Below are 17,918 nucleotides of genomic sequence, written 5' to 3' on the forward strand. Positions count from 1 at the left end.
TTTATTTCACCAAAATGTCCTCACTTTTTCTACTCGCTTTCTCCTGAATTTACCAGGGCATGCCTGAGTCATGCAACTGTACCCAATTGGTGGTTCTTCATGTGAGCCAGGCATTGTGAGACTTGCAGGCTATTCAATCATAGAGGGCAACATATCCCAGCCAATCATTTTGTTACCCAGTGGCCAAACGAAGATACTTTGCAGTAGGATGACTGGGTAGCAATAGCCCAGTAGTGCAAACTTTGGCTGACTTTTAAAAAACGATATATGTTTTTTCCTTAGCAAAATACTGCAGATGCTGGAAATCCGAAATAACAACAGAAAATGCTGGAAAAACTCAGCAGGTCACACCTAATCTCAGCTGCCTTTTGCCTCCACGGGCCTATTATCATCTCGTCTGGCTTCGAATACCTTTTATTGTCTCTTTTTCTTCTTTTGTTCGATCGCAGTCTTGCCTTCGATCTATTTTCTTTTCTTCCCAGTTTTGAAGAAGGGTTTCGACCCGAAACGTCAACTCAAATTTCTCTCCACGGATGTTGCCTGACCACCTGAGTTTTTCCAGCATTTTCTGTTGTTTGTTTTTTCCTTTTATTGGCCCAAAGGCTTTGAAGCCAATGTTTGTGTCCCAGCTGCTGTCCTGACTGAGATCAGTTGATTCAGCACACATGGGGAATTGAATCTGGGGACCCTCATCTTCATGAGTTGGTGCCTTTACCCACTAGGCCATTGGGCAATGTAGCTTATTAATATTAGTTTTTCGTTCCTGGGATGTGGGCATCGCTGGCATTTATTGCCCATCCTTAATTGCCCTTGAGAAGGTGGTGGTGAGCCACCGCCTTGAACCGCTGCAGTCTGTGATGAAGGTACTCCCATAGTGCTTTAAGGGATGGGGTTCCAGGATTTTGAACCAGTGACAATGAAGGAATGGCGATATGTTTCCAAGTCAGGATGGTGTGTAACTCGGAGGGGAACTTGCAGGTGATGGTGTTCCCATGCGCCTGCTGCCCTTGTCCTTCTAGATTGTAGAGGTCGCGGATTTGGGAGGTGCTGTCGAAGAAGCTTCGCGAGTTGCTGCAGTGCATCTTGTAGATGGTACACACTGCAGCCATGGTGCGCCGGTGGTGGAGGAGTGATTGTTTAAGGTGGTGGATGGGGTGCTGATTAAGCAGGCTGCTTTGTCCTGGATGGTGTCGAGCTTCTTGGGTGTTGTTGGAGCTGCACTCATCCAGGCAAGTGGAGACTATTCCATCACACTGCTGACTTGTGCCTTGTAGATGGTGGAAAGGCTTTGGGGAGTCAGGAGGTGAGACACTCGCCACAGAATACCCAGCCTCTGACCTGCTCTTGTAGCCACAGTATTTTTGTGGCTGGTCCAGTTAAGTTTCTGGTCAATGGTGACCCCCAGGATGTTGATGGTGGGGGATTCAGTGATGGTAATGCCGTTGAATGTCATGGGGTGGTGGTTTGACTCTCTCTTGTTGGAGATGGTCATTGCCTGGTACTTGTGTGGCGTGAATGTTACTTGCTAGTTATCAACCTAAGCCTGAATGTCGTCCAGGTCTTGCTGCATGCGAGCATAGACTGCTTCATTATCTGAGGAGTTGTGAATGGAACCGAACACTGCGCAATGATCAGCGAGCATCCCCACTTCTGATGGAGGGAAGGTCATTGATGAAGCAGCTGAAGATGGTTTGGCCTAGGACACTGCCCTGAGGAACTCCTGCAGCGATGTTCTGGGGTTGAGATGATTGACCTCCAACAACCACAACCATCTTCCTTTGTGCTAGGTATGATTCCAGCCAGTGGAGCGTTTCCCCCCCTGATTCCCATTGACTTCAATTTTACTTGGGCTCCTTGATGCCACGTTCGATCAAGTGCTGTCTTGATGTCGAGGGCAGTTACTCTCGCTTCACCTCCTGGAATTCAGCTCTTTTATCCATGTTTGGACCAAGGCTGTAATAAGGTCTGGAGCCGAGTGGTACTGGCAGAACCCAAACTGAGCATCGGTGCAAGCAGGTTATTGGTGCATATTGTTGATTACCTTGCAAATAATTTTGCTTTTGTGTCGCAGGAAGAGACTTTAAAGCCTCTTTTTCTGCTGCTCTCCTAGCTGCATAAGACTGATGATTCTCCCAGTTTGGGAGTTTGATTGCGCCTTACTAAAGCAGGTTGTACCAGGCCTGTTGGAATGAGTGAAGTCAATGGGCCAAATGGCTTTTTCTTTATCATTACTTCAAGTTCCTATGACTAGAACATCGGAACAGGAGTAGGCCTTTCAGCATCTCGAGCCTGTTCCACCATTCAGTTAGTTCATGGCTGATCGGTATATTAACCCCATCTACCTGCCTTGGTTCCATGTCCCTTAATACCCTTGCATATCAAAAATCTATCAATCTCCGTCTTGAAATTTTCAGTTGACTCAGCCTGAACAGCTTTTTGGGGGAGCGTTCCAGATATCCACTACCCTTTGTGTGAAGAAGTGCTCCCTGACATCACCCCTGAATAGCCTAGCTCTAATTTTGAGGTGGTGCCCCATTGTTCTGGACTCTACACAGGAAGAAATAGTATCTCTACCCTATCAAATTTTTCAACACCTCAATTAGAACACCCCTCAATCTTCTATACTCGAGAACACAAACAGAGTCTATGCAATCTGTCCTCTTAATTTAATCCTTTCAGCCCCAGTATCGTTCTGGTGAATCTGTACTGCACCCCTTCCAACGCCAATATGTCCTTTCTTAGTTACAGTGCCCAGAACTGAATGCAGTACTCCAGATGAGGTTTAAGCAGAGCTTTGAGGTCCCCTTTGTATTCCAGCCCCCTTGTGATAAAGGCAACATTCCATTAGCCGTATTAATTATTTATTGTAACTGAACACTCGTTTTTAGTCTCCCCTCCCTCTTGGCATGAATATATTCTCACTGAAAATGGACATCCATTTTCTGTCCTCCTGTTGCTGGCAGTTGCATTCTACTGCTAATTATTCATTCCTAAATAGTTTTTTAATTGTTTTGATGGTACTATTTTGAGTTTTTTTAGTGTTTTTATTTCCTCTGCACTTCACCACTTCTACCACTTTTTTTTGCACAGCAGCCCACTCAGGCTTGTTTTGTGAGGGTCCAACAGAAAGAGAAAGCTTCAGCAATCTTGCAGAATTCTATAGATTCATAAATTTGTACAGATTCATAAATGTGTTTATGGCTGCAGTGGCCTTTGAACCAGGCCTCAAGATTTTTTGAGCACCAGGAGCCGCCTTTTGTTGTTAGATTATAACTTTAAACCACAAGAGTATCATCGGCACTCAGCAGGAAGGAGTGATATGGCTAGCTCATGCCTTAAAAGCAATCCCAGTTACAGGCATCTTGAAGCTTGATACTTCAGAATGTAGATACCCTTTGGGTCTAGCTTCATATAGAAATATTATCTGTCCCAGGTTTAAAAGGGCTTCTAGATGAAGGGAACAAATTCTGAGCTGCTATTGAAGATGGTCAAACAGCTCCACATTGCTTGGCTTGCAAATCTGAGGAGAAGCCATGAAAGCTGGGGGGAGAAGAGGCTCAGCTTCTCCAGATCCTGCACAACCTAAGTCAGTATTGGTTAGTGTTCGGTGATGGTTTTTACCTCTGATACTCAGTTCAGCTTCAACATCAGCTGTCCAATGACTCCTTGCTGTCATGTACCCTTTGCTGGAAGGGATAACAGAGCAGTCTTTTTTTTGTACTCAAGGATCGCATCAATTATCCACCTGTACATGACTGGAGGGAGCTATGAGCAAGCTATGAACAAAGGCTGTAAAAGGACTCCCTCCGTAATTCATGGTAATCATTTTATGAGATATCAACTGTTTGCTTCAGGTGCAGTGGCAAGACAACACTCTGCTGTTCTGATTTGTGACTTGGGTTTGGAAAATAGTGACGGTGGCATAGTGGTTAGCACTGTTGCCTCACAGCGCCAGGGCCAGGGACCCGGGTTCGAATCTGGCCTCGGGTGACTGTGTGGAGTTTGCACATTCTCCCCGTGTTTGCGTGGGTTTCCTCCGGGTGCTCTGGTTTCCTCCCACAGTCCAAAGATGTGCGGGTTAGGATGTTTGGCTATGATAAATTGACCCTTAGTGTTGGGATTAAATACGTGGGGTTACGGGGATAGGGTGGGATATGTGTTGGTGTAGGGGTTACGGGGATCGGGTGGGATATGTGTCGGTGCAGGCTCGATGGGCTGAAATGGCCTCTATCTGCACTGTGGGGTTTATGTGATGTGATATGTGAATATTTCCCCTCCTCTTCAGGTTGTTACTCCTGAAGTGAAGAATAGTGACTTACTAGGTTAAAATTCCAATTCACTGCAGAAATTCAGAGATAATACAAATAATACACTGAACTAAAGAGTACGAAATGTACTTTGTTTTTTAATTTGACTTAATGACTCTTTTTGGAATGTTAGTAAATTGAGAGATTAGAATTATAACACTGGAATCTTTCACAAATGGTGACCGGCAAGAACTGTAATGAAGTAGTACAGGAGACTTTGGTTTATCCGGAGGTTGTATGTCCGGAAACCTCGATCTACCGGCAGAAATCAGGAGCCGTTTGGTTAGGTTTTTTTTCTTCTCGTGGCTTTTTTTTCCAACAGTCAGGCTCTGGAAAGTCTCTCTCCAGCTGTTGCTAAGCTACAGAGACGCTTCCAAGGTACGGGCCGACTGTTTGAAGCTGTTGCTAAGCAACAGTGTTTGTTGTCAGATACGGAGATGAAAACCTCCGTATGCTTCAACATTAACGCTGGTATGTCTGGCAGTTTTGATGGGACGGCGACAGCTCGGTCCCGTCGGTGCCGGATATAACAAAGTTTCCTGTATTACTGCAACAGTTACAGAGGTGGTTCACTTTCAGCATTGAAGGGTGAAACACTTAGAATTTGCAAGTAGAGTATATATGTTTGGTAGCTGTAGAACATGACTCCACTAAATAAAAATATATCACTTGATATGAAGTTTATTCAGTGCTTTTGTTCATAGTGCGGTAGCCTTAGGCTTATGCTGTTGCATAGATCTTTGCAATTGGGGGAACTACATTAGTTTCATGGATTAATATATATGGGTAGAGTGCTTGTATCCAGATGCCATTTGAAATGAACCCCATTTTACCCATCAGTGCTGCTTCTATCACTGAAGATGTAAGACTATGTAAAAAGATTATGGTCAAGAAGAAATGAGGAATCGTTGGTAAAAGATGTCATGTTGCAATAGTCTGTTCTCTGTCTTTCTCTTAGTCCCTTAACTGCATTGATTTTTATTTGTTTAATTTGGGTAGATGAATTTTCTAGAGGTTTTGCTGCCCGTGTTAGATTTTGAAAAGAATCACTAACATTTTGTTTATATCTTGATGACTATTTGCCATTATAGTTAGTTGTTTAAACTAGCTCTGTCAAAGTTCCATGACCAAGGTCTTGATTTTAAATTTCTATTTCCATCACTCTGCCACTGGATGTATTACAAGACTGCTGTAATTACATGCTAACCTGATGTTTTTGAAAGAAATAGCTGTAGCGCATGTTATCAATATTACCTTGTCTTTTGTAGTAAGACCACACATTGCACCAATTTATCTGTGAAGAATTTTTGTGTATTGGCATTCAAAATTTTAAACTAACAGTCTGTCAATCTGTTAAAAATTGTATGATTGGCAGGATTTGTGTAAACTTTTAACACGTTGAATGTATTTGAGCCAATTATTTAATTTTTATTTGCATTTTTAAAATAGAATTTGTTGCTGAACAAAACTTGTTTTCCCTGTTTGTTTCCTGGTAGCCTCAACACCCCACCTGGCACAAAAGTAAGATTATTGGGAACTGTTAAAATAAGGAATGGATTTCTGCTGTTGAATGATGCCAACATTTTTGTCCTTGGTGGTGAAGTGGATCAACTAATAGAGAAGTGGGAGTTGCAAAGGGTGAGGTAACATATTGGTATTTCTAAATTCAATAACTCTAAATGTCTCAAGCAAAATTAGTAATTAATTTGCTAAAGTGTCAATTATCAAGTTAAAAATGAAACTAGTAATTATTGTACAAATTGTATGTGAACAAAAGGATAAAATACAACAATTACTTTATTCACAGTTTCCTGGGTTTTCCAAACAAATTACAATTGTGTTCTAGAAAAATATTACACCAGTTGCTTCTGGATCTGTTACTCCATGTGTGCTGAGAAAAACAGGAGTTTGTTCTTGGTGCAGGATTGGTGATGGGCACCTGTTGGAACAATCATTTAGTAGACAAATGTGTGGCTTAAGAAATAAGAAACTAACATTTTGGAGCTCAAACTTAGTCAGTAGAAATCTGGTGGGATCCTGGTTTGTGCCTGTGTTCCCCCACATGGACCTTCTCAATCTCAACTTTGTAATTGAGGAGAGATGTTGAGCGGAGGTTAGCCATTTTTCACCACAGGATGGAATATCGCAGTGTGTGTTCTCCAGTGGCAAGTTATCAACCACTATTGACACTGCATATTTGGGAATGGGCATTCGATTCTGCCTTTGTTTACATCATTTTGTGTAGTTGGGGAAAAGGGAATCGGATGCTAAAATTTGTAACAGTACATTTTTTAAGATGTATGTGCGGTATAAGCTTGCCCTTTTAATAATACTCAAATCAATTAAATTAACTGTTCAGTGGCTGAGCACTTAAAATATCTTGTGTTTTGTACATTACTGTGCTGCAGCTTTGTGGTCACTGTTCAGTTTTATAACTTGCACATCTTTTGATTATTCTCATTGTTCAACTTTCTACTGAATGCCAAATTATGCTCCAACTTCTAACGTATCCTTGGACTGGCAAGTAATGCCATTTACTAATTAGAGAAAATAAATATGTTTACTTTGTTGTCTTAAGTTTTATTGAAAAGTAAGTATAATCCTCTTTGAAATGTTCTTGTTTTTTTTCCAGAGTTTGGCAAAATATAATAGAAGTAATATTGGAGCTGAAGGTGGACCACCTCCTTTTGTCCCTTTTGGGCAGGTACGATAAATTACACATTGATTCTCAATAGCATATGTGTTTTGTGAAAAAGAAACACCGTGCATTTATACAGCACCTTGCATGTCCGTGTAACATTCCAGAGTGCTTCACAGCCAAGAGATTACTTTTGAATTGGAGTCACTTGTTTTGCAGGCAGCCAATTTATACATTGCAAGGTCCCACAAAGTCAAATGAATTAGCAGATAATCTGTTTTGGGCATGGGAGGTGAGGAGTGAATGTTGACCAGGGCACCAGGAGAACTCACTCTTCAAATAGTGCCATCTGAATAGGCAGACGGGACTTCAATTTGACATCTCGTATGAAAGTACTGCACTGAAATCTTGGTGTGCTCATTTGTTAGGTGCTCAAGTCCTGGAGTGAAGCTTACACCCGCAATCTTCTGACTCAGGCATGAGTGCTGCCAACTGGGCCAAGCTGAAGTTTTTTGTTTCTCCATTGTAACAAATGCTGAAGGTCAAAAAAAGGTTCTGTTTGTTTAAGAAAAGCACAGGAAAAGCTTCCAGTTATTTAGCAAGTTAAAGCCTGATTTGAAGACGTGATTACAAATCATATATTAGCTTCCATCAAGCATGTGACTTATTTTGGGCTTCTAGAGCTTCATTTCCTTGTCTTCCTTTTTTCTCCTTTCTCCTCTCCATTTTTTTGCCCGCCACTCATTCTGGAGTGTGGCCGAGAGCTGGCAGCCACAGAATCATAGAATGGTTACAACACAGGAGGCCATTCGGCCCGTCAAGTCCGTGCCGGCTCTCTGCAAGAGCACTTCAGCTAGTCCCACTCCCTTGCCCCTTCCCCATAGCCCTGCAAATTTTGTTCCATCAGGTACTTATCCAACTCACTTTTGAAAACCACGATTGAATCTGCCTCCACCACTCTTTCAGGCCATGCATTCCAGATCCTAACCACTTGCTGCATAAAAGTTTTTCCTTATGTCGTCTTTGGTTCTTAAGGCAATCACCTTCAATCTGTGTCCTCTGGTTCTCGACCCTTCCACCAATGGGAACAGTTTCTCTCTCTCTACTCTATCTAGACCCCTCAAGATTTTGAGCACCTCTATCAAATCTCCTCTCAACCTTCTCTGCTCTAAGGAGAACAACCCCAACTTCTCCAGTCTATCCACATAACTGTAGTCCCTCATCCCTCATCCCTAGAAACGTTCTTGTAAATCTTTTCTGCACCCTCTACGGCCCCCACACCCTTCCTAAAGTGAGGTGCACAGAATTGGACGTAATACTCCAGTTGAGGCTGAACCAGTGTTTTATAAAGGTTCATCATAACTTCCTTGCTTTTGTACTCTATGCTTCTATTTATGAAATCCAGTATCCTGTATGCTTTTTTAACTGCTTTCTCAACCTGCCCTCTCGCCTTCAACGATTTGTGCACATATACCCCCAGGTCTCTCTGTTCATGCACCCCCTTTAGAATTGTACCCTTTAGTTTATATTGCCATTCCTCATTCTTCCTACCAAAATGTATCACTTCGCACTTTTCTGCGTTAAATTTCATCTGCCATGTGTCCACCCATTCCACCAGCCTGCCTATGTCCTCTTGAATTCTATCGCTATCCTCCTCACTGTTCACTATACTTCCAAGTTTTGTGTCAGCTACAAATTTTGAAATCGTGCCCTGTACACCCAAGTCCAAGTCATCATTAATATATATCAAGACAAGCAGTGGTCCTAGTACCGACCTCTGGGGATCGCCACTGTGTACCTTCCTCCGGTCCAATAAACAACCGTTGACTACTGTTTCCTGTCACTTAGCCAATTTTGTATCCATGCTGCCACTGTTCCTTTTTTTCCATGGGCTTCAACTTTGCTGGCATGCCTATTATGTGGCACTTTACCAAATGCCTTTTGGAAGCCCATGTACACCACATCAACCGCATTGCCCTCATCAATCTACTTTGTAACCTCATCTAAAAGCTCAATCAAGTTCGTTAAACACGTTTTGTCTTTAAAAAATTTGTGCTGGCTTTCCTTAATTAATCCACACTTGTCCAAGTGACTGTTAATTTTGTCCCAGATTATCGTTTCTAAAAGCTTCCCCACCACTGAGGTTAAACTGACTGGCCTGTCGTTGCTGGGTTTATCCTTGCACCCTTTTTTGAACAAGGGTGTAACATTTGCAGTTCTTCAGTCTTCTGGCACCACCCCTATAAGGAGGATTGGAAGATTATGGCCAGTACCTCCGCAATTTCCATTTTTACTTCGCTGGGCATCCTTGCATGCATACCATCCGGTCCTGATGACTTATCTACTTTAAGTACAGCCAGTCTTTCTAGTACCTCCTCTTTATCAATTTTTAGCCCATCCAGTATCTCAACTCCTCTTTCACTATGACTTTGGCAGCATCTTCTTCCTTGGTAAAGACAGATGCCAAGTACTCATTTAGTACCACTGCCACGCCCTCTGCTTCCACCTGTCGGTCTCCATTTTGGTCCCTAACCGGCCTGACCCTTCCTCTTGCTACCCATTTATTATTTATATGCCAATAGAAAAATTTGGATTCCCTTTTTGCTGCCAATCTATTCTCATACCCTCTCCTTAGCCCCTCTTACTTCTGTTTTCACTTCCCCTCTGAACTTTCTATATTTAGCCTGGTTGTCACTTGTATCCTCAACCTGACATCTGTGATACACCTCCTTTTTCTGCTTCATCTTACTCTCTATCTCTTTCATCATCCAGGGAGCTCTGACTTTGGTTGACCTACCTTTCCTCCTTGTGGGAATGTACCTCGACTGTACCCGAACCATTTCCTCTTTAAATCAATATCCTGTGGGTCACCATTGACCAGAAACTTAACTGGACCAGCCAGATAAATACTGCAACAAGAAGAGCGGGTCAGAGGCTGGGTATTCTGCTGTGAGTGTCTCGCCTCCTGACTTCCCAAAGCCTGTCCATCATCTACAAGTCACAAGTCAGGAGTGTGATGGAATACTCTCCACTTGCTTGGATGAGTGCAGCTCCAACAACACTCAAGAAGGTCAACACCATCCAGGACAAAGCAGCCCGCTTGATTGGCACCCCATCCACCACCTTAAACGTTCACTCCCTCCACCACCGGCGTACCTTGGCTGCAGTGTGTACCATCTACAAGATGCACTGCAGCAACTCGCCAAGGCTTCTTTGGTAGCACCTCTCAAATCTGCGACCTCTACCACCTAGAAGGACAAGGACAGCAGGCGCATAGGAACACGACCACCTGCAAGTTCCCCTCCAAGTCACACACCATCCTGACTTGAAAGTATATCGCTGTTCCTTCATCGTCGCTGGGTCAAAACCCTGGACCTCCCTCCCACTGTGGGAGTACCTTCACCAGATGGACTGCAGCGTTTCAAAAAGGTGGCTCACCACCACCTTCTCGAGGGCAACTAGGGATGGGCAATAAATGCTGGCCTTGCCAGCGACGCCCACATCCCATGAACGAATAAAAAAAAAAAATAAAGGCAGCCTATTATTCGATTACAGTTTTGCTTGCCAATCTTTGATTCCAATTTACCCGGGCCAGATCCATTCTTAACCTACTGAAATTTGCCTTCCTCCAGTTAAGCATTTTTACTCTAGATTGCTTCCTGTCCTTTTCCATAGCTAATCTAAACCTTATGATACTATGATCACTGTTCCCTAAGTGTTCCCCTACTGACACTTGCTCCACCTCATTCCTCAGAACCAGATCCACCAATGCCTCCTTCCTCGTTGGGATGGAAATGTACTGATCAAGAAAGTTCTCAACGCACTTCAGAAATTCTTTCCTTGCTCTGCCATTTACACTATTACTATCCCAGTCTATGTGAGGATAACTGAAGTCCCCCAATATCACTACTCTATAGTTCTTGCGCCTCTCTGTAATTTCCCTGCAAATTTGATCCTCTATATCCTTCCCACTCATTGGTGGCCTATAGAATACACCTAGTTGTGTAAAGGCATCTCTATATTGTTTCTTAATAGCCCTTCGATATCTTGGCCCAGAAATTCAGGTCGGAGGCTTCCCGCGGGTGCAAGCTTCCGACCTGTACTTAGCGCGCCGGTCGTTGAGCTGTGGGCCTGCATGGGATTCCGATCCTGGGCCACATCCAACTGCCAGCGCGCAGTGCTTGCGTATCCCAGGGGCGCAGTTAGTTCGATGCGTCCTCTGGGATCATGTGGGCCATGGAGAGCCAATGGTAGCAGGGAAATGCCCATTCATAAAATTGACAGGAAGAGCTGTCAAAACTATAAATACTATAAGCCCCAAAACATCACTAAAACTTCAAATAAATTAAAGAAAAAAATCACATTTTTAAAATAACTATTTTAAACCATTTAAATTTTTGAAAAAATTAATTACATTTTCTAACGGGGCTAAAAATAAACTTACCTTTCTTTAAAATATTTAAAAATAATAAACCTGTGGAAAAAATGTTTTAATTTTAATTAATTCACCACTTACCTTGTTAAAAGCAGGCCTTGCGCCTGCTTTTTTACATGTGTAACTCCTGGAGACTTACCCTCCTGGAGAAACCTGCAAAAAAAAAAAAGTAAGTTCCATGTGCACACACTGCCTCTCCGGCGTACGCGTTCGACCACTGAACCCCTTCCTTTAAGGGAACGGAAGTTCCGGTTTCCCGCGCGTGCGCAGTGCATGCACGAAACCGGCACTTCCATTGGGCCTACGGGTGAGTACCCCGTGCGTACTCACCCGTGGAGACCCGCATTTCTGGGCCCTTATCGGTGGCCATTGTTCACAATTTGTAACAGCATCCTTGAGCTAGAGGGGAGAGTAATCGGCCATGATTCTTGTTTCTCATGGTTATCCAAAACCCCATGCTGGAGTTGCTTTTTTGCAGACACTGGAAGAGAACAACTTTGGGCCTGGTTCTGATAAGCTCTCTGGTTGAATTGTTTGCTACAATACTTGCATTCCAGGTTCAGCAGGAAGAATGGCCACTTGGACAAGGTATTGAAAGGCTGCTGTTTGTGCATCTGTAACCTGGTATAAGTTGCTGTCTTCAAGCGAAAATGGGAGCACTTAGAACACAAAATTTGACTTTCTTGCCCTATTACAGGAAACTTTGTGCACGGACCGAGCTGTTGCCGTTCCCTCAAACCTGCCGGACACACCAGCGTTAATGTTGAAGCATACGGAGCTTTTCATCTCTGTATCTGACAACAAACACTTGCTTAGCAACAGCTTCTAAACAGTTGGCCTGTACCTTTGAAGCGTCTCTCTGAAGCTGTTGCTAAGCTACAGAGACTTTGCAGAGCCTGACTGTTGGGGAAAAAAAAAAAGCCACGAGAAGGGGGAAAAAAAAGCCACGAGAAGAAAAAAAACCTAACAAAACGGTTCCTGATTTTTGCCGGTGGCTCGAGCTTGCTGGACATTTAGCCTCCGGATAACACAAAGTTTCCTGTACCTGCACTTTGTTTCCAAAGGTTATGGGTTGTTTCCCGGCTGTTTAAATTTATGGCCCATTGCAATCAACAGATCCCTTCCAGCATGAACAGGACTCTCCAGCAGTGCTGGCATGAAGGCCTGATGGGGCAGACCTGTGTTTGTGTTTTCTTTTAAAACTGTGTAACTGTACTTTTTCAATTCATTTTCCCTTAATAATTAATGAGTACTTTTAACTAAAATGCTCGCTAGATTTTCTTTTCCCTTGAAGAGTTCCTTTGTTTCTAGCCACAGAAAAGGTATGGCAGGAAAATATTTGTTTGGCTCAAAAATAATGAAGTTTCCAACTAGTACTATATTTTAGTCCCTTGGACAATTTTATATGAAATCAAAGTTCAAGATAGTACTCCTGATTAATGTACCAGCTGCCATCTGATGGCATCACTTGCATGCCCAGTTTTAATTGGGCAACTGGCTTACCCAAGTTCCCTCTAGAAACTGAGTAAATGGTATGGGCCATCAAGTTTTCAGTATCCTTGGAAAGCTGGGCTCCTCAGCTGTAAAGAAAAACTCTCAATTGGTGTTGGTACAGGATGTATCCTGAACAGATGCTTGGTGTTAGACATCACTGTGTAGAGACTCATTGCAGCAGAGAATGTGTCCACTTTCTCATGATTCTTAGGTACAGGAAACTTTGGTTTATCCGGAGGTTGTATGTCCGGAAACCTCGATCTACCGGCAGAAATCAGGAGCCGTTTTGTTCGTTTTTTTTTCTTCTCGTGGCTTTGTTTTCAACAGTCGGGCTCTGGAAAGTCTCTCTGAAGCTGTTGCTAAGCTGCAGAGACACTTCCAAGGTACGGGCTGACTGTTTACAAGCTGTTGCTAAGCAACAGTTTGTTGTCAGATACGGAGATGAAAACCTCCGTATGCTTCAAAATTAACTTTGTATGTCCGGCAGTTTTGATAGATCGGCAACAGCTCGGTCCCGTCGGTGCCGGATATAACCGTTTCCTGTAGCACTATATGCTCGATTGTACGGCACCGGTCATCTTCGTGGTTCCACAGTGAAGACTTACGAAACTATTGTAAATAATACTTCTTGTGGGGTGGCACTTAAAATGTTTTATTCATGAAGCGGAAGAAGTTCATATTAATTGCGACCACAAAACATTTGGCCTGTATTTTCCAATCGCTACAGGTGTGTACGAGCGCGCATGCGCTTGAAAACTGGCACTTCCGATCTGTCAAGATCCTCTTGATAGACTGCACGCCTGCCCTGGAGAAGGGCTTCTGCAGGTGGAGAGCTCCGCTTTCTGCAGAACCTCGGCCCGCTGAAATCCCTTAAAAATCTTACGCTTGGTAAAAGCAGATGTAAGGCCTACTTTTACCAGCATAAGAATTAAAAAAAAAAAAATTTAAAAACTTTTTTTTCACTCATTTATAATTTTAAAAGGTAAGTTTATTTTTAGCCCCATAAAAAACTTTTTTTCCCAAAAAATTAAATTTTTGTTCAAAATATTTAATTTGATGTAATTCTAACTAATTTTAAAAACATGATTTAAAAGAAGAAAAAAAAAAATTATTTTATGTTTTGATGTGTTTTTGGAATGACCTCCATTCATACTTTTGACAGGTCTAAGCTGTCAAATGTATGAAGGGAGATTCCCTTCTTTCATTGGTTCCCTATGGCCCATGTGATTCCAGGGATGCTTGCGAATCGCATGTGCCCCTGGGATACCTGGGCCCTGCACATTTTGTAGAGCAGAGGCCCAGGAGCGGAAATGGCCGGACCTCTGGAGCCCTCCGGTAAGGCCGTAGATTTTTCCCAGATCGGAGGCCTCCGCACGCAGGAAGCCTCCGATCGGAAAATACGAACCTATGTTTGTAGCTGAAGATTTCATGTTATCACATTTTATTTATTGCAAACAACTTTTTTTCAGAAATGCGTAACTCGTGACCAAGTTGATAGCAGAGACCTCGATAAGAGGAAAACACTACAAGTTGCCAACACAAATAAGACTGGGGGTGATGATGAATTTGAAAAGCAAAGGACTGCTGCTATTGCAGAAATTAGCAAGAACAAGGAGGTACCGTATAAAGTTCATGATCGATGAATATTATTTTCCACAGTTGATTGAGTGATAAAATAAACTATGTGAAAATTGTGGGTGAAAGGACCTGCAGATTCAAGTTCTTTTTAAGATGCTGTTTGAGATTATATTTTTCATACGGGCAGCCTTTATTTCTGCTGGGGCTGTTTGAGTCGGTGTATTGTGGGGAAAAAAATATTGGCCTAGAATTTGCGGTTGTAATTGAAGGGATAATTACAAGTCCTAGCCTTTTTCAGGCTACCCCCGATCAGGCGTATTCCCCAGACGTTCACCTTCAACTAAAGTTAGAGATAGCCGAATTCTATAAGACGCTTAAATGGGTCTAAAGGTTCAGGCTATCTCTCCCTAAAGGAAAGGAACGACTGAAGATGTTACCGTCCTCCGGGTAGCACGTTTAATAAGTTTAACTAGACTTTAACCTTCCGGATATTATGAGGGTCCGGAATACCCCCAGAATTCTGCAACTCCTTACAAAAGACTACAGAAATTGGGTTCGCAAGTTTATACAGAAATACTGAGACAATTCTAAAAATATATAGATTTATTTAAGAGCCGACATTCATTTAACAGCTGTTGAGTTAGTCGCAACATTAACAATTCAAAATACAAATAGCTTACATTTCTTATTTCTCAGAGATCCTTATTCTCAAATCTTTACTTCGTTATATTTCTACATTTCTTACTTATCTCTAAATCCGGAACATCCACCAAAATCAAATTATATTACCGTTTGATCCTTGAGACTCAAAGTTTAAAAACTTACCGATGGTGCCTGTAAAGTTGAGAAACGCTTAGCCCGTTCAGCGACTTCTGACTTCCTGGTTGTAAAGGTCTATCTTTTATACCCTTTTTGTCGTAGTTTATTCTTTGAAGTTCTCTGCTGATGTAAGCTAATTGTCTTATTCATTCTCTCTGTTTGAATGCTTTCTATTCTTACTGTCAATTCAACTGCTGTATGCATAATTATGTCTACCTTGAGGTGTTTCAAAAACCTTCATAAAAACAATATGACAGCAATGGTTTCTGTTTGATGCCATTCTTATTGAAGATTTTCCATTCAATTCTTAATATCACTTTTAGCTGGTTTAACAGACTTCGAGTCTCCAACTGCTCCAAGTTCAATACAAACACAATGTACAGGTAATTGCTTGGTGTATCTATTGAAGTCATATCTTCAAAGTGTTTTTGTTGGTATCATATTTACTATGTATAAATTAAAGACACTTTGACTGAGTGTTTACTTGTTTTCTAGCTATCACAATTGGTTGCATATTTAATCTTATGTTTCCTGTCTTCCAAGTTTAACATAAAAACTATTTGACCAGCAGGTGTTTCTTTTACTTGATGTCATCTTTTCAAAGGCACATGCCTCTTTTAATGTTTGTGTTTCTGTTCAACGTGTTGGTTTCCAACACTTCACTTGGGTCTTTTTATTGTGTTTTTCCCAAACTCCAGACCCTCTGGAATCGCCAAACTGCCATTTCAATAGGGTCATTGTTTTAGTATATTTAACTAATTCCCATTTCAAAGCTTGTATGTTTACAACTTTGTTAAACAGCTGATCTTTATCTCAGAAGCCTGTATTTCTGTTTACAGCTTGTATCTGAGGGTTTTTAGATTTTTAAACCCAGTTTCTCATGTATTAATGCCAGAAATCATAGGATGGTGTATTTTTCTGAAATATGGCTTATTCCTTCACAGTAATGACAGCGAAACCATCAGCATTCGCCATCATTATTGTGTAAAACGGGCATCAATTTCTGCTGTCCGTGCATGCGCAGTTAAAGGCGGAAATCGCAGTTGCAATTAATGCAGAATCGGTGATTTGACGTCAACTTCAACTTTTTACGCACTCTTCTTACTGTAAGAACCATTGAAAAAGTCAAGGCTTGTTGAATGAGGTGTAACTGATTTTTTAACAGCGTACCAAGACATAATTACTGCCGAACAACCTCTTGGGCCCTGAAAAACTGCTGAACAACCTCTTTGGCTCTGAAAAACAAATTTTATAACTGGAGTGTCATTCCATCCATTCCATAATTTAAAAATTCCATAGGTTTTTAAAATAATTAATTTTTAAAAATACTTTTAAAGTTTGTTTATGACATTTCAGCTTCTACCTTAATCAGATATGTATGTCCCAATCTTTATTTCGATTTCTATAAAATGATAATGATAAACGGTGCTTTTTACTTTCTAGTTTGCTGTCTGAGAATTCGCCAATCAGATTGGCTACTCATCCTGCTTGATGCCTTCACCGTTCCTGGATGCCACAGAACCCCTAATGATGGCGCCAGATTGAAACTTAAGTCAATGTTTGGGAAATTGACACCACACAGTTAGCTAAATTTTTATGCGCAGCTTTCTTTGAGGTCAGCGGCGCGTGCTGTCCCTTTGCCACTGACGGCAAAATCTGGGCTATTTTCTTGGAGAGGTCTACTCCTATGTCACGTGCTTGGGGCTTACTGTAGAATACTAGTTGGAACTTGAGTTATTGGGTTGTGTTTTGCATCTTTTTGCAGCAAATGTTTTGGTTCCTTCCAATTGACTGCAGCCCAGATCGATAATCAACCCTTCCTCTCTACCCACTAATGCATTTGAAGTTTCAACACCCTAATAGCCCCTTCAGAGTTCCGGTCTGATATGCCAGGCCCACATTGAGTTGTCACAGCCTGGACTTTCCTGTCTTGCCCAGAGTCATTTCATCCAAGTTCTTCCCCAGTTATTTCCTCAGCTGTGTCTATTTTTGTTTTGCCTACATTTCTTGCAATGCTGAAACACCGGAGCAAGATTACAAATGGTAAGAGGATTACAGCACTGATTTGGGGGAATTGGGCATGATTTTGGGCAGTTTGAGGTGCTTCAGCTGTAAATGATTTTGGATGGGTCAGGATTGGATTGAAATAACTCTGGGTGGGTTAAGATGGGCTACAAACGTCTCCCGCTGAGTGTTTCTCTGCATTCCTGTTCACTTAAGTGCTCAGCCCAAGTGGTTCTTAATCCAAATATCTACCCAGAGTACTTGCAAGCCAATTTGATTGCTTGCCCAGCTTTAGAGCTCCCTTATCCACCCACTCCAAATAATTATCAACCTGCTCCGCTTTCTGCTCAGCCCAATTTGTCACTGCCAACCTGACTGCTTCTCTGCCCAGCAGCTTGCCTCTGAATCTGGTTTCCTACCCCACTGTTCCTCTTGCTCCGCAGTTCACCTGCACCTTGCCCAGCATGTTTCTGACACCGCTGTTCACTGGTCCACTCAATTCAAATGTTTTCTGTCTTGAGTTTCTCCCGATCCACCACATGAGAGAAAACAAGAGGTGAAAAAGGAAAGCACAAGAGAGTAGGCGATAAGGAGGGAAACAAACGAGGACAAAATAAAGGTGAGAAAATGGAGGAGAGATGGC

At 42.2% G+C, this 17,918-nt stretch overlaps 1 protein-coding gene across 2 annotated transcripts in view; it reads left to right on the forward strand.

Annotated features, from left to right (window-relative positions):
- tdrd3 (tudor domain containing 3) overlaps positions 1 to 17,918 on the forward strand; it is a 113,355-nt gene that overhangs the window by 25,152 nt on the left and 70,285 nt on the right. For both annotated transcript variants that reach the window (XM_085998660.1, XM_085998661.1), the window contains exons 5-7: positions 5,804 to 5,945; positions 6,940 to 7,011; positions 14,344 to 14,490. In XM_085998660.1, the coding sequence (XP_085854786.1) occupies positions 5,804 to 5,945; positions 6,940 to 7,011; positions 14,344 to 14,490 (361 nt within the window). The remainder of the gene's footprint in view (positions 1 to 5,803; positions 5,946 to 6,939; positions 7,012 to 14,343; positions 14,491 to 17,918) is intronic.

The sequence above is a fragment of the Somniosus microcephalus genome, chromosome 10, assembly GCF_052327205.1.
Source record: "Somniosus microcephalus isolate GS21.2 chromosome 10, FLI_Smic_1.0, whole genome shotgun sequence".
Lineage (NCBI taxonomy): Eukaryota > Metazoa > Chordata > Chondrichthyes > Squaliformes > Somniosidae > Somniosus > Somniosus microcephalus.